A 16,999-nucleotide genomic window follows, 5' to 3' on the forward strand; every position below is an offset into this window, starting at 1 on the left:
TAAACTAAAGACCTTTCCAGTTAGATCAAGGATAAAGTAAAGATATTATAACTATTAATATTTGATATTAACATTTGAAAAATGAAGAAATAAAAATAAGCAAAGTAGAAACAAAATTACTGATTTTTGCAGATGATTTTATGATTTATTTAGAGAACTAAATAAATTGAAGAAATAACTTCAGCAAAATTGTGAGATATAAAATCCACAAATATTGTCAGTACTTTTGTTTTGCCCAAAAAACCTAGCCAGGAGATCCAAGATGAGAAATTCCAGTTAAAATAATTATAGTGTTTTAAATATTTATAACTTGAAGGACACACACAAGAAATTCTTTTAACAAATAATGACAGAAGTAAATGTGATATAATATAAATTATAATCCTACCTAAATAAATGTACTTATTCAGTGTCATACTGATGTTGTTTGAGTGGCCTAAATTAGTGGCTATAAGAGAATTGTTAAGAATACCCTTTAAATCAGCCACAGGTTTTAGGAGTGAAAGAATTCATTCATTCCCAAATTATTAGTTGCAAAATGAAAGTTCATTGTTAAATAGAAATCAGTTTACCAAGAAACTGACTTCTATAGTGGCAGATTTATTAGAAAATGGAGTTTTGCACTGAGAATGCAGTTCTCTCAGTGGACAGAAAGTCCTGGCAGCTGAGTGAGCTACTGAGGTCCATCTGCAAAAGACCTTCCCTAAAGGAAGGTATTATATTGGGTCGTAGTGGGGGCTAGGACAGCCTAAGCAGGTCAGATCCAGTGGGGGATGAGACAACCCAAACTGGCTTATGTGTAAGCTGGGTTTCAGCTTGAGCTGGAATTTGAATAGAATTGAATGAGTTTCTTTAATTCAGTAGGGTTGGAATTCTTTTGCTGAAGACTGAACCAACCCCACCTAGATAACAGAATGAAACTGTTTCCTCCTGGGCGAGGTCCTTCACTGAGGCAGATTTGAAGATTTTCAGTTTTAGAGTTTCTGGGTCCCTTCTTCAATACTACCAAGGAATTTCTTTATGGGGCTAGAAAAGTTGTCTTCAAAGAAACATGAAAAGATTATATATATATATATATATATATATGTATATATATATACATGTTAGCAAAGATTTAGAAATTGTCCATCACAAAATCAGCTACATCCAGAAAGGAACACTGGGAAATGAGTGTAAACTGTGAGCATTGTTTTTTGTTTTGTTTTGTTTTGTTTTGTTTCTCTTCCCAGATTATTTTTACCTTTCGAATACAATCCTTCCTTTGCAGCAACAACAACAACAAAATTCGGTTCTGCATATATATATTGTACCTAGGATAATACTATAAGATATTTAATATGTATGGGAATGCCTGCCATCTAGGGGAGGGGGTGGAGGGAAGGAGGGGAAAAACTTGGAACAGAAGGGAGTATAAGGGATAATGTTGTAAAAAAAAAAATTACCTATGCATATGTACTGTCAAAGAAAATATAATTATAAAAATTAATAAAAAACAAACAAACAAACAAACAAAAAAGAAATTGTCCATCAAATGGAGAATGGCTGAGAAAATTGTGGTATGGGAATGAAATGAAATAATATTATCCTGTAAGATATGATGAAACTTGACAGTTTTAGAGAAAGCTGAGAAAACTTAATTTAATTGGTTTCTGAGTGAATGTAAATAAAACCAGGAGAATAATTTATACAATAATAATATTGTAAAGACAAACCAACTTTTAAAGACTTAAGAATTAGATCAATAACAACAAACTGAACAACCATGATTCTATAGGTTCATTGACGAATCATGCTACCCATCTCCTGGGAGAGAATATTGACTTGGGGTACAGATGGAGATGTTTTGGGGATATAGCCTATGCAAAAGTTAGTTTTGTTTTGACTGTGCACATTTGTAACAAGAGCTTTGTTTTGTTGGTGGTGGTGGTGGTGGGTTTTTTTGGATTTTTTTTAACTTGGGGAAACAACTGACAAGAAGAGAAAATAAAATTTTTAATTAAAAAATAAAATTTAAAGACTAGTGTAGAACTATCCAATCAAATATCAATACCAAATGATCACTACATACGTATAGACATGAATGCTTGGGCTTAAGGCATTGAAACTTGTTCAGTTGTTTTTCAATCATGTCTCACTCTTTGTGCCCCCATTTGGAACTTTCTTGGCAGATGAAGAAACTGAGGCAAACAGGACTTGTCCAAAGTCACACAACTAGTAAGTGTCTAATGCTGGATTTGAACTCGGGAAGATGAATCTTCCTGACTCCCAGCCTAGCACTCCAAGTCACTTATCTGCCCAGTGAAACTTGAGACTGCAGCTAATATATTGTGTGCCTATTTGTATGCAAATTTGAAATTCTACAAGCCTGTGAGGCATCAATTTTTTAAAATTAGGCATTATATTTCTTTACCCATTAGAAATCAACCATTATATTTCTTTACCCACTATAATTCCCTTTGACTATACTCTAAAATCTTCAATAGCCATCTACATTCCTTCACCCTTTTAATATGTCATTTGTTTCCTGTAATGTTACTGTAAATTAACTTTAGGGATAGATTTTTTTTTGGGGGGGAAACTATTTTTCCCAAATTTTTTAACATTTTTCATTTAAAATTTTGAGTTCCAAATTGTCAAGGAATGTTCAAACTATCAAACAATTGTGCCTATTTTACACACCAACAAAATTCTGCTTAAGTTTCTGCAAATAGAATTCAGTAAAATTGAACTGAGAATTACCCAGAAGAGCAGGCTGGCTTTGAAAGAGGCAGAGGAAGGAGAGTCCAAGTTGCCAACAATTGTTGAATTAAACAGAAAGCTAGGTGGGAAATGTTTCCAGAAAAACATCTACTTCTGCTTTATTAACTACACTAAAAGCCTTTGACTTCCTGGATCATAGCATAATGTGTGTGGCAAATCCTCAGAGAAGGGAATAGCAGTGATCATCTCATTTGTATCCTGAGGAATCTGTATCCAGGCCAAGAAGCAACAATTAGAACTGAATATGGAATAATTGATTGGTTTAACAGAAACACAGAAAGGCTATACAGAGTACATCATGTAAAATTCCAGGCTGAAAAAGTCAGAAGCTGAAATTGAGGCTGCCAGAAATATCAACAATGTGCAGATGATACAACTCTGAGGGCAGAAAGTAAAGGGAAATTAAGAAACCTTTCAGTAGGTGGTCTAGGTGTACCTGATCTAAAACTATATTATATAGCAGCAGTCACCAAAACCATTTGGTATTGGCTAAGAAATAGACCAGTCGATCAGTGGAACAGATTAGGTACAAAGGACAAAAAAGGGTACATCTATAGCAATCTAGTGTTTGACAAGCCCAAAGATACCAACATTAGGGATAAAAATTCATTATTTGAAAAAAACTGTTGGGAAAATTGGAAGTTAGTATGGCAGAAATTAGATATGGATCCACACTTAATACCATATACCAAGATAAGATCAAAATGGGTCCATGATTTAGGCATAAAGAATGAGATCATAAATAGATTAGAGGAACAGAGGACAGTCTACCTCTCAGACCTGTGGAGGAGGAAGGAATTTATGACCAGAGGAGAACTAAAGATCATTATTGATCACAAAATAGAAGATTTTGATTACATCAAACTAAAAAGTTTCTATACAAACAATACTAATACAAACAAGATTAGAAGGGAAGTACACAAATTGGGAAAATATTTTTACAGTTAAAGGTTCTGATAAAGGGTCTCATTTCCATATATAGAGAACTGACCCTAATTTATAAGAAATCAAACCATTCTCCAATTGATAAATGGTCAAAGGATATGAGCAGACAATTCTCAGATGATGAAATTGAAACTATATCCACTCACATGAAAGAGTGTTCCAAATCACTACTGATCAGAGAAATGCAAATTAAGACAGCTCTGAGATACCACTACATACCTGTCAGATTGGCTAAGATGACAGGAACAAATAATGATGAATGTTGGAGGGGATGTGGGAAAACCGGGACACTAATACGTTTTTGGTGGAGTTGTGAAAGAATCTGGCCATTCTAAAGAAGCAATTCACACTTTATTTTAAAGACCTAAGTATTTCTAAATGTAAATGGGTATCAGTTGATAAGGAAATAATTTGCCATGGACAAGTATGATAGACCCAATGTATCTTGCTCCATTTGAACAAAAGGAGCTAATAGATTTATCTTGTAATAGCATGTTGAAAATATGGAATTGAATATAAAAATTTTATGTTTGGCTATGAATAAGGTTTATCAAACAAAGTGATGTAAATTTTGCTATTTTTGTTCAAAACATTGATGTAAAACAGGATTTTCTTTTGGAACTGTTATTTTTTAATCTTGATTAATGATTAAAATAGAAATATAAGTAGCAATCTTATAATTGATACTACTTTGAGCCCCAAAAGTCCACCTATTGTAATTTTATTGTTTTGGTTTTTTGTAGAAATTATAACAAATATTAAAAATTGTTAGCAATTTTCTCAGTAAATATTTGCAGTGCATTATTATACTGAATGTTTTAGATTTGTATGTTTTAAAATTATGAATTCTTAATTTGAATATAATACAACAAAAGTTGTATAGTAGGTTTAGTAAAAAGTATATGGGAGTGAATTATTTTTGGTTAAAAAGAAATTTTGGGGATAGAGTGTTATTCATTAAAGTTTAAAAACCACTTCCATAAGAACTGGCACATGAACTGAAAGTTTTTTAATGAGGGAGTCTTAAGAGATAGAGATAAGGAGGGAGTATGGTAAAAATAATAAGTAGAAGTTGAAAATAATTTTCGTATTTAACACTTGTCAAAATAATAATGTGATGAGTGGGATTTGGGGAGAGTTTTGGCACATTCCTAACTACATGCTTGTACTCTTCATTTTAATGCGCCTTAGCGTTGCATCAATTTAACTATTGGAAACAAAGAGGAACACGCAATACTTTTGTGTAACTACTTCCTGTATTTTGGAAAGAAAGCCTGGGTGTTATTGGGAACATCAACATTAGAAGTAAGTGTTAACTATTTTTAAATTCTAGCTCTTGGTGTAACAAATATCTCTTAAATTCTAGCTCTTGGTGTAACAAATATCTCTTTTTTTATCTGTCTTTTCACCAACCCTCTATTTCATTTTTCTTTAAGTAATTGTATAAGCTAAGTAATTGTATAAGTTGTTGTTGTTGTTCAAACCTGTTACTTTATTGTACAGTTAACTCCTGGTAGAGAAAATCCCTCTCTCAGTGAAAACTGGCAACTGTTTATGATTTGAAGTCTTAGAGAATTCCCTTGGACTCTAGGGAGTTAGGGAATTTGGCCAAGGTCATATGGTTAATAGGTGTCAGAGGCAGCACTTTAATTTCCAAGGCCAGTTCTGTATCAGTTATACTACACTGTCTCCATAGTTGACTGGCACCCTGTTTTTGACTCAATATCTCTGTTTTAATTTAATCTGTTACTATTTATTTACATGTCCTATTTCTTTCAACCTTTGCCAAGAATAGCTTTATCCTGGTAATATAAAACTTGAGGATGATATCTCTGTCTAGCTGTGTAATCATAACTTCAATCATATCCAGCCTTCATCTTTCCAAGACAAAAGTTTAGCTATCCTAGGATGGTGGGGAAAGCACCAAAGTCATAGTCTATGTTCAAATCCTGGCTTTACTACTTACTACACTTAATTTCCCTAAGCCTCATTTTCCTCCTCAGTGAAATTATTATATTAGGTTCCAAAGCTCCTTTCAATTCTAAATCTTATAAAATTTTTATAGTTTGCCATAGCAATCTTGTTATCAATCACTTTCTTATCCTTTTTTTTTTTTTTTAATTCTACTGTAATTATAACTCTCTATTGCCTTCATCTTCCATACTTCTGTGTATCTGTAATCTTTTATGGACATGAGCAATTCCTCCACTGGGCTAGATCACAGCACATTCACATGGTTTCATTTTGTATAATTGTCTGTGACTCCTTGTAAATCTTTGACTTCCTATAACTTTGATAAGCTGGGAATCTCTTCTCATTGGATCAATAACAACTCTGCTGTCTGTCCATTGTTCCGTACTTTCATCACACAGTTGGCTCATTCCCTTTTCTGGCCATTTCTCTCTAAAGATGAACCTTCTCTCGAAGCTTTTTATGGATAATGTTACAGCCTGTTCTTGCTCATTATGCAGCCATGGGTGACCCACAGCTTCATGTGGGTCTATGTATGGTAGTATTCCATGATTAGTAGCCATGCAGCATCACCAAAAGAATACTGATCTTGAGGCTGATGGGGTTCATTGGAAGCACCACCCTACCAAGTGTAGTCCAGGCTGTTTTCTTTTAGTTCTGGGTCTAATTTGTTGTCCATCCATAGTGTCTGTTTAAGATACATATACTAATGGACAAGCTCTACAGGTTGGCCATATAATTAAATGTCATGCTTCTGATAATAGGTGGTATTCATCCAATTACGTTGACAACTTTGATACTTAAAATCAACACAGTGTCATTGGCCCACAAGATCATTTGAAGAATATTGTCTTATTTCTCAACCATGAAGTATTTCAGGGTGTCACAGTTTATCTGCTAATAGCCTCAATAATAACATTTAGTTAGCAGTTGTGAACTGAGAAAGATAGTTTTTGGATTTTCTTTTCCTTTCTATATTTTTAGCTGCCACCAGATGGCAGCAGGCAGATGTTTTGAGAGAGAAATAGCATCATGCTCCCAATCTTTTTCTTAAGTTCTATGGAACTTGATTATTAAATAAGATATTAATTAATTAATATAAATTAATTAATTAAATATATCAATTAAATATAATAGAGATATTAATTAAAATATATCTACAAAGTTTAAAATAAAATAAAATTATATTCTACAATAAATTTGTGTCTTTAGCATTTGGCACACTGCTGAGCATATAGTAAGAACTAACATGTTTGCTGACTGATTGAATAATTAGTCATAGAATTATAGTATATTAACATTAGAATACCCATTAAAGACCACATTATCTAACCTATTCCTAGAAAAGAATCCTTGCTATAATCTTCCTGATAAGTGAACAGCCATCCTTTTTTTGAAGACCTCTATTAAAAGTAAACTCCCAAGGAAGCCCATCCTACTTTTTGATAGCTCTAATTATAAAAAAGTGTTTTCTGACATAAAGCTAAAATCGCCTCTTCACAATTTCTGGTCTTGGTTCTTCCAATCTAATACTTCCAATATTTGAAGAACACTACTATATTCACCCCCTTAGTCTGTTCTCCAAGCTAAATGTCCTAGTGTATTTTTAACAACTTTCCTCTTTTTATCCCAATCACCCTCCTTTGACTACTCAGTTCTTAAATCAAGATATCAAAACTAGAATACAATGCTCCAGATATAATTTGATCAAGGTAGAATACAGAGGGACCAACATTTCTTTTCCTTAGAAGTGATGCCTTAGCTTTTTTCCCCTTTTATAATATATACCACGTTTGGCTTTTCTCAGAAAATCCTATTTTCTATATTTCTATATTTCTATTATCTCCTATTTTAGCCAAAGGTTGTCTAATTTGATCATCTATCAATATGTTGGCTTTTTTTATTCTCTCCTATGAGAAAGAAATTCATTGTTTAGTCTTTAACATAAAAAGGTATCTGATACTGTCTATAAATCTGACATCCAGAATGAATTTAAGCAATCAATAATAAAGTATGTTGTTGGGGGGGGGTTCCCTTTTTTTAATCACATAGGGGCAAGTGGCTTACGTACTAACTCAAGAAGTTGATGAATATTTACTTTGGAATCCACTGACTGGGCAATCTCATAAGCAATTTGATCCATTTTGTCCCCTGCAAAGTGCTGACTGTTTGTTTGATAATGAAAATGTAAGTCTTTTAAAATGTTCAAATTTAAATAATATCCTCAGGACCCACCTGATGCTTTGATCTAACAATCTCCAAATCTTAGATGGTTTTGTAGGGCTTTGACATATTCCTGAGGATTTCTGTTTATTGCCTCTGCCAGCACCAAACTGTCCTATGGGACTCACTCTGAATTATGTTAATATTTTAATAGGTCTGGTTTAACATTCAACATAACAGTACACCAATGTCTGTACATTTTGACAATTCAAGAGAAAGCTCCTGGAAACAACTGCTTCCCAAAAATATTCAAATTCAGTGGATGAAATCAGAAACTGAACAGGTAAAGCGCATTTTTCAAAATGTACTTATGTGAGAATTTTCCCTAATTCTAATATTTGTTATTGTTAATTGACATTATCAGCATATATCTTCAGAAGCTCTGCCCTTAAGCATACTGTTGGGCTATCTTCCATCATTTCTGTTTTCTTTAAAAGAAGATAATAGGAAGGAGTATTTCAATACTGCTAAATGGTATTCAGCCCAATATTAGCATAAATAAAACTTAATTGGCATAACAAATATATTTACGTTCTACCCACAGAATTATTGTGACAAAAATGCTTTGTGAAGCTTAAAACAATATATGATTATAAATTGTCATTCTTATAAATTGGTATAAGAAATAGTTTAATGAATTCTACCATAACATACAATTTAATTATCCTCTCTAGTAACAAAGTTGAGAACTAATTAGAAACATTTTTCACTTGTCTCAAAAAATTGATCAGGAATTTAATTTGTATTTCTGTAGAAGAAAATTACATATGGCTAGTTACTTTTTAAAAAAAGAGATTACAATCAAAGTCTGTCACATTGACTTGAACTTACATAAATAGTATTATAAAATAGAGTAAAATATGTATAAATGCATAATATTTAATAAGTATTTTAATCATAAATAGATGAAAGATAAGATATTCTATATCTAGACATGGAAAGCTTCCATGAAAGTTCCAATGTCGGAACAAAAGATTTTGCAATTGTTAATGCTGAAAAATTCTCATGCATATGTCTTGTAAATAAAAAGCTATAATAATAAAAAAAATTTTAAAAAGAAAGTTCCATTGTTAGACTGAGGAAAACAATTAGCTTTCAGAAAATTGATCTGGGAAGATTCCATGGGAGAAGGGAAACTTTGGGAGTTTCCTGATAATGAGAAAAACATTTTGTGAAGACAAAATATTTGGGGTTAAAGCTGCTTTTAGGCAGAGTTAGAAGTTGAAAAAAAAATGAGATGAAAAAGATTTTTGAATAGGCATGCTTATGATGTGAGTAGGAATGAAAGTGTTGGAGACATTAGGCTAATGAAATGAAGCGGAATGCTGAGCTTAGATTGAACCTATAAATGAAATTATTTTAATAAATAATTTAAATTACAGATTCCATTTTGAAGTTGTAGATGTTCCCCTAAGGAAATTTGACTCCTAAAATCTATAACTTTATAAAATGAAAATGTAGATATTTATTGATCTAAAAGCCATTACAGATCTTTCAGAAGAAAATGTATACAGTGTGACAGTATTTCAGATAGAATCATTAGATTGGATTTGAATGAATTCATGTCTTCCCAATTACCCCCCCAAAAAAAGGTCTTGATTCTTCTGATCTATCCAATTTCCATCGCATCATGTTTCTCTTTACTGCTAAACTTCTTGAAAAAGTCTACTTCTAACTACTCCATTTTCTGCTAACCATTTTTTCATCATCCCTTTGTAATATAATTAGTTCCTATCACAGTCTTGAAGTTACTAGCAGTAAGATTTAAAGCTTCCAAATTACAGAAAAGTCTTCTTCAATAATTCTTCTTGACATTTAACACTTTTGACCGATCCCTGCTATAAGGTATACTCTCCCTACTTAGATTCAAAGATTCTACACATAACTGGTTTTTCCTACCTGTCTGTTTCCTTTCTTACATATATTCTGGGTCATCATTCTTTTCCTAATCCTTTAATGTCGGTATTTCCATCTTTTTTTTTTTTTAATTCTTTAACTCAGTATCTCCTTTGATATTCTCATTTGCTCACATGGCTTTAGCTACCATTTCTGTGCAGGTGATTTGATCTATAATTGTGTAACTGAACTTAATATTCTAGATTTGGTTTTCCCAGACAAGATGTAGAAAAAATATCTACCCTCTTGAATTGAAATTAAAAGTAGCTTTAGATATTTTGAAGGATCATGCCAATCTGAGGACTCATATTGTGCTTGTAATCAACTAAAACTACCAGATATTTTCCTTGAGAATTGGTCTTTAGCAACATTTCTCCCACATTGCACTTGTAATGCTAATTTTTAGATCAAATGTATTATTTGACATTTATACTTATTCAATTTCATCTTTTTAAAAATTCTGTGCAACAATCTAACATATTAGGGTCTTTTTCAATCCCAGTTCTGTCATCCGGGATGATTTTATTGAACCTACCTTTGTGTTCTCTATAATTTTTGTAGTCATGCTATCTATACTTTTTTCCAAGTCATTGACAAAAATGTTCACTTGCATAAGACTAAGGACAGATCTCCACAGCACTGCAATTGAAACTTTCATGTTGTCACCAAGACATTAATGAATACTGATTGGGTTAATCAATTCATCAAGTTCTGTCTCTATCTAACAAAAATAGCTTGGGGAGACTTGGTGGTGCACTGGATAGAGCACTGAACTTGAAATCAGGAAAACTTATATGAGTTCAAATCTAGCTTTAGACATTTATTAGGGATGACCTTGAGCAAGTCACTTAACTCTATTTGCCTTAGTTTCCTCATCTATAAAATTAGCTGGAGAGGAAAATGACAATCCATGTTGTTATCTTTGCCATGCAACTAATTCCTCCTTGTTCAGGAGAAGCAAGTCTTCAGTCTTGTGTCATCCTTCTTATGGAAGGATAAAATTACTTTCAACAGAACAAGAACTCTTAATTGATAACCAGATGATCAAAGCCTCCAATTAATATTATATCATGTTTCCCTGCCAGGCTTGTGATAGGTGTATTTAATTCCTGGTTCTCCTCCTATCTAGATATACTTTAGTCCAGAACAGCATGATTTCATAAGTATAAAATACAAATGCACATATAACACAATCTAAAATTCTAAATCAGTTTTCAAAGTCCAAGATAGAATCCATGAACCATGTCACATGCAAACATCATTAAACCAAGTTCTCTTATTCTATTCTATTTCTAGCCAAGGAGATAAATACAGAAGCTTAAAGATAGTTTCTTTATCTAAACTCTTTATGTGATTGGCTATTTTGAAAGATAGTTTCTTTATCTAAACTCTTTATGTGATTGGCTATTTTGACCTTATACATATATTGCCATATGTAGAATCAATCACCTTGTTTCACTTAAAATGCTCTTGATATATAAGTTGTCCTGTAGTCTGTTTCCTAATCATTTCAGCTTTCTCTGTTGCAGCCTAAAGAGATACTGTATTTTGATACTAACAAAAGTATGGTGGAAGATTTAAAAAACAGGTATGATCTTTTTGAAATACTATGAGTTACTGTCCATTATTTTCAGAAAGTTGTATAGTAGACTTCTTTATCACACACATATAAATAAGAGCATTTTAATTAGCCAGTGCTCATTTATGTTCTATCTAACTTTGTATTTCTTAAAGTACACAGCAGTCAATTAAATTAAAATCATCAAATATTATATACAAGATACTATTGTTCATAATTCCAGGCATGGGTAATGACTTATATAGACTATATATATATATATATGAATATATATATATATGATATATGAATCAGAAAAGGACAGCAATCATCATTATAGAGTAGTCTGACTGGAATATGTAAAGTATGAATGAAAGAAGTATGAAATAAAGCTCTTACAACCAGGCCTTGATTTATTTTATACGTATATAAATATATTCTTATATAAAAATAAGCATATATTAATATATATTTACATATAATATGCAAATGTGGACCAATTTGAACAAAAATATCCCTTTTGACACATTTGGCATTTTTCACAAAGATGATGATGGGCAGTCATCTAAAGTCAATTTTGAAGCTTTATATTCAGCTCATAATTTTTTAAAATAAGTATGCACTATATATCTTACAAGGTTGTAAAATAACTGGGTCTTTAAGATGCTAAAAACTAAGAATTTTAAAGATAATTTATTTTTAAATATTTATCTAGAAAGTAGAATATGAGCAAGAATGTAAAGTTTTACAGACCAGCAAGTAGGCGAGTTTGATCAGAATAAAAAATTCATGACTTGGAGTGATGAGTAATTATTCTGGAAAGAATGGCTGGAATTATACAGTGAAGAGCTTAACATGCCAAACAAAACCCAGAGGCAATAGAGATTTACTGAAGTTTTGGGAGCTGAATTCATTTGTCAGAAATGTGGAAGATAGCTCAGAGAGAAAAGAATCAAGACAAGTCTGCTTAGGAGGCTATTGCAATAGTATAGTTAAGAAATGAGGGCCTGAACTAAGGCAGTCATGGTATGAGTGGAGAGAAGAGAAATACAAGTTGCTTAGCAATAGAATTGACAAGAACAAGATTTAAAGAAGATAATTCATAGACTGCAAAAGTGGGGGGGCTAATAGAATTGAGGGTTCTCTCAGTAGAAATAGAAAATTAGGAGAATGGGGTGGATTTAGGGAGAAAGAAAGGGAGTTCAGTTTATACATTTATAAAACATTCAGGTGCAGATGTAGAACAGATGATAGGAACTTGGGAGAGAGGTGAAGGATGATTATTACCAATCCATGGAATCTCTGGAAACTGATGGGATCACTAAAGGTAAAAGTGTAAAAAGAAAAGAAGAAAGAGATAATGGAAAAGTAAAGACAAAAAAAGGAAAGGAGGGAAAGGAAAAGAATAAAAAAAAGAAAAGTATGCATATGGAGTATGATGATCCTGCAAAAGAAGTTGTAAAGGGTCATTAATCAGAAAGAACAACATTACAGGAGCAGTGTCAAGAAAGAAGAAGAAAGAATTGATCCTCAATGATTGTTGCTTAAGAAGGATGAGAGCTGAGAAAATCTCATTGGATTTAGCAATGAAAAGACTATTGGTGAAATTATGGCCAACATAATTTCATTTTAGTGATAGGGACAGAAACTTTGTTATAAACAGTTGAGAAGAGAGTAGAGAATGAGAAAGTAGATTAGTATGGATAGCTTCTTTTAGGAGTTTGTCTTTGAAAGGAAAAAAAAAGATATAGAATGTCAGCTTGAGAGAATAAGTGAAGGATTGTTTACTTTTTTTTTTTTTTAAGACTGGAAAGATTTAAATACATTTCCAAGAAGTAGAGAAGGAATCAGGGGATAAGGATAAAATGAAAATTAGGGAGGGGAGGGCATGATTAAAGAAAGAAGCTCCTAGAGAAGATGGAAGATGGGATAAAATGGATAAATTGAGGAGATGGTATTGGCCAGGAGGGCCATAGTATACTCTGATACTGGAGCAAGAGATGAGAAAATGGGTGGTGATCTTAAGGTGATTTGAAATGTGAATTTCACAATGGTTCTCATTTTTTTAAGAAAAAGAGAAGAGATCATAATATAGGTAACTTGAGAATAAAGAAGTTTTAAAACTGATTTTGTAGAGAGTAGAATAGAGAATCAGTCAAAAACAAAAAGGTTTGATATAGTAGTAGTAGTAGCCAGTTGAGATTGGGTAACTAAAAATGTTACTGGAACCATTAAGCATTGCTGTATGATTTTCTCCAGCACTGTTTAACAGCACAGGAATAGGCTTAGAGAAGGATGGTAAGAATAATTGAGTTGAGACTAGAAAGGGACTAGAATAGTAAGAACAAAGAATTGAAGAGAGAAAATAGTATAAAGCTGAAATGATTAATAATAAATTTTGAAAGAAGTAAAACAGGCAATGGCCTGAGAAGTCAGGGACAGAAGAGGGTTGTGATAAATTCCAAGAGTAGTTTTGGTAAGGTTAATGTACAGATGGAGATAGAAGAACAATAAATAATGATAAATTGGGGGAAATCCAGAACTATGGATTATGGAGATAAAATTTTCTGGTTAAGGATATCAAGAGAATGACCATCCCTTAGTGTGTGACAATATTGTCTTAAGATAATGAGATAATGGGAGATGAGGAAATAAATGGATTTAGGAAAATATCAATATGTAAATTTAAATACCTAAGTATAGGGGCAGAGGATTGGAGTAGGGAAAAAAGACTAGGCAAATACTAAAATCATTGAAATAGAAGGAAATGCCTTGGTGGGATGGGAAGGTAGAAAGCATAGTCATATAACATCCACTAGACCTGAATAGTTATGTATCTGGGTGTATATATAGGAAGGGTTGCTCTCCAAAATAGGAGAAGTTGCTAGGGATGGTAGTATGGAAATAATCTAGAAGTACAAATGTGGGGGAAAGAAAAGAGGGGGAGATGAGAGCAGATATATCTATATCTGCTCTCATCTCCCCGTCTACACTGAAGAGCATGGTCGGGGAAGCAGTATATTCCATGGAAAACGGGATTTCCATTATTGAAACAAGATATATGAAGGAAGTATGTAAAGAAAGCAAGAAGTATGAAAACAAATATGAAATCTAATATGAAAAACATTTTATTAAAAATATAATAGAGGATAAAATGGGAGAATAGAGTGGAATTGGGCTCAGGATATAAATTGGATTAGCTTTTATAGAGAGAGCCCCAAATCCTTTTAGGATTAAACTGTGGTTTAATCTGTATATGAAATGCCAAGAAGTGACTAGCAGGTAATATAGACTATAACTCAAGACTTCCCTCACTTAAATCCAATTCACTTGTATGTCATGGCATTACCTCCCTGATGTCATAATCCTCTTCCAGAATGAAGAACAAGCAACAATAACAAACTATAACCATCATTTCATTGGTCTCTGCTTTCCCAGGCTATCATCTCTGCTTTGGCTCCACTTTTCCCTTTTCAAAGTCTATTGTAAATAACCATATTGTCTTCTACCCATGAATGTTAGCCCCATTATTCTCCTAATTTCTTTCCAAACTCCAACCCTGGATTATTCCTATTTTCTCCACTCTTGTTCCTATGCTACTAAATAATGTTGCAGACAATCATACAATTATTCCGATTAGCATATGTTGTTTGGGGTCTGCTGAAACCAAATATAGAAAATTCTCTATTTATTTGGGGTTTTTTTGTTGTTGTTTATTTGTTTGTTTGTTTGTTTGAGCAGGAGATAATAGAGGGGCACCAAATTGGAAAAAATTTTCTTTCTAGGCTTATTACGTAAACTTTTCCTTTGCAACTTGGCTGCATCCAGCCAAACTGACCCGTCTATTCTTTCGTATTCCATCACCCACCACCTCACTATGTTTGTGTCTTTTCCAAGCCTAGATGTGGTCCCTCCTCACTCTTCCAACCTTATTGGCCACTAAGCTTCCTTTCTCAGAGTTCATTCTGGGCTTCTCTGTTTGCTAGTGACTTATACACATACACACATACATATTGTATATATACATATATATATACATATTTTAATACACATATATTGATATTATATATATTAATGCATATATTAATATACATACATAAATATTTAGTTATATATGTATATATGTATACATATACATATCTTATTTGTGTACATGTTGTCTCTGGCCCAGTAAACTATTCCTTAGAAATAGGAATTAGAACCTAGGGCTTGTATTTATTCTATAGACTATCTTGAAATGGAAATTAATTGCTTTATATTTTTAATCCTCTCATGTTCTGCTATGCACATAACAATGTGCAAGTTTGACATAGTCATTCCCCTGCTCAGAAATCTTTAATGGGTTTCCCTTGCCAACAACAAAAAACAACAAAAACTACAAATCTTCAGTCATTTCAGCTTCTACTAGAAATTATTAAGTTCCTGTATCTTTTAGTCTTTTTACTCTATTCCTCTTCATGTATGCAGTACTCCAGCCAAACTGCCCAATAAATTCCTGGTCCTGCCTTCTCTCATTGCTCTGAATTTACACAGATTAATTTCCTGCCCATCTTCCCTATCTTCACTCTTCAATTTCCAACTAAAGTGCCAACCTCTTTATATAAAGTTTTCTTTGACAAGTTAAAATTTAGGTCTTCCTCCTCACAATTTGTAACAAAGTTTTGTCTGCTTGTCTGTTTTGCCCTTATTGTAATCTTACTTGTTTACCTGCTTTATTCCATATTACTATAAACATTGAAGAGAAAAATCAGTTGCCTTCTATTTTAAAATATGTAGTATTGTGATCCTATAACTGACACATTTCATTTTTTTAATTCAATGCTAACATAGTTCCTTACACATAGTAGGTAGTCAGTAAATGCATTAAAATAAATTCAGTAGAATAAAGGAAGAAAATCAGTTTTATCTTTATGTAAATGTGGGATCTAAGTGGTACTATGAGTAGAGCACTGAGCATACATCTGTCAAGTACAGCATCAGATACTTACCAGCTCTGTGACCCTGCGCAAGTCACTTAACCTGTTTGCCTCATCTGTAAAATGAGCTACAGAAGGAAAGGACAAGCCATTCCAGTATTTTTGCCAAGAAAACTCCAAATGGATCATTAAGAGTTGAACATAACTGAGCAACTACAAAAATAGGAGATCATTATTTAATTCCATTGTCTCTCTGCCTCTACCTTTTATTTTTATTTTTCACCTATTTTTTCCTTTAATTTACGATAACATAGGATTTATAATACTGGAATTTATTATCATCACTATAATTAAGGCTTTTGTAAGTTTGTTCTTGATTTAGTAGTTAGTTAAAATAACTATATACTATTATTTAAAAAACTGAAGGTGATTTTTTTAAACTTATATTTGATCTTCATTTTAAAAAAAATTTTGTGGTTTTGATAACCAGCTAAAGAAAAAGTTTCCCTAATTCCATTCAGAGCATCCTTAGATACATAGAGCATTGAACAAACATAACAGCTGTTGTGCTGGACTCATGTGACCTTCAGTGATCCCAGTGAGATTAAGTGCATCTGGCAAAAGAAGAGAGAATGCTTCAGCAGCTATTCCAGGCTATATGGCTGTTGGTAGATGGTCACAAAAGATAGGCCTGAATTCAGAATGTTTTAAAATAAGTTTTACTGATACA

At 32.6% G+C, this 16,999-nt stretch overlaps 1 protein-coding gene across 3 annotated transcripts in view; it reads left to right on the top strand.

The window, feature by feature from the left end:
* The window catches only part of CC2D2B (coiled-coil and C2 domain containing 2B), a 150,127-nt gene that overhangs the window by 119,084 nt on the left and 14,044 nt on the right, over positions 1–16,999 (top strand). For all 3 annotated transcript variants that reach the window (XM_074295942.1, XM_074295941.1, XM_074295944.1), the window contains 4 exons: positions 4,897–5,010; positions 7,729–7,863; positions 8,054–8,182; positions 11,325–11,383. In XM_074295942.1, coding sequence (XP_074152043.1) covers positions 4,897–5,010; positions 7,729–7,863; positions 8,054–8,182; positions 11,325–11,383 — 437 coding nt within the window. The remainder of the gene's footprint in view (positions 1–4,896; positions 5,011–7,728; positions 7,864–8,053; positions 8,183–11,324; positions 11,384–16,999) is intronic.

The sequence above is a fragment of the Sminthopsis crassicaudata genome, chromosome 2, assembly GCF_048593235.1.
Source record: "Sminthopsis crassicaudata isolate SCR6 chromosome 2, ASM4859323v1, whole genome shotgun sequence".
Lineage (NCBI taxonomy): Eukaryota > Metazoa > Chordata > Mammalia > Dasyuromorphia > Dasyuridae > Sminthopsis > Sminthopsis crassicaudata.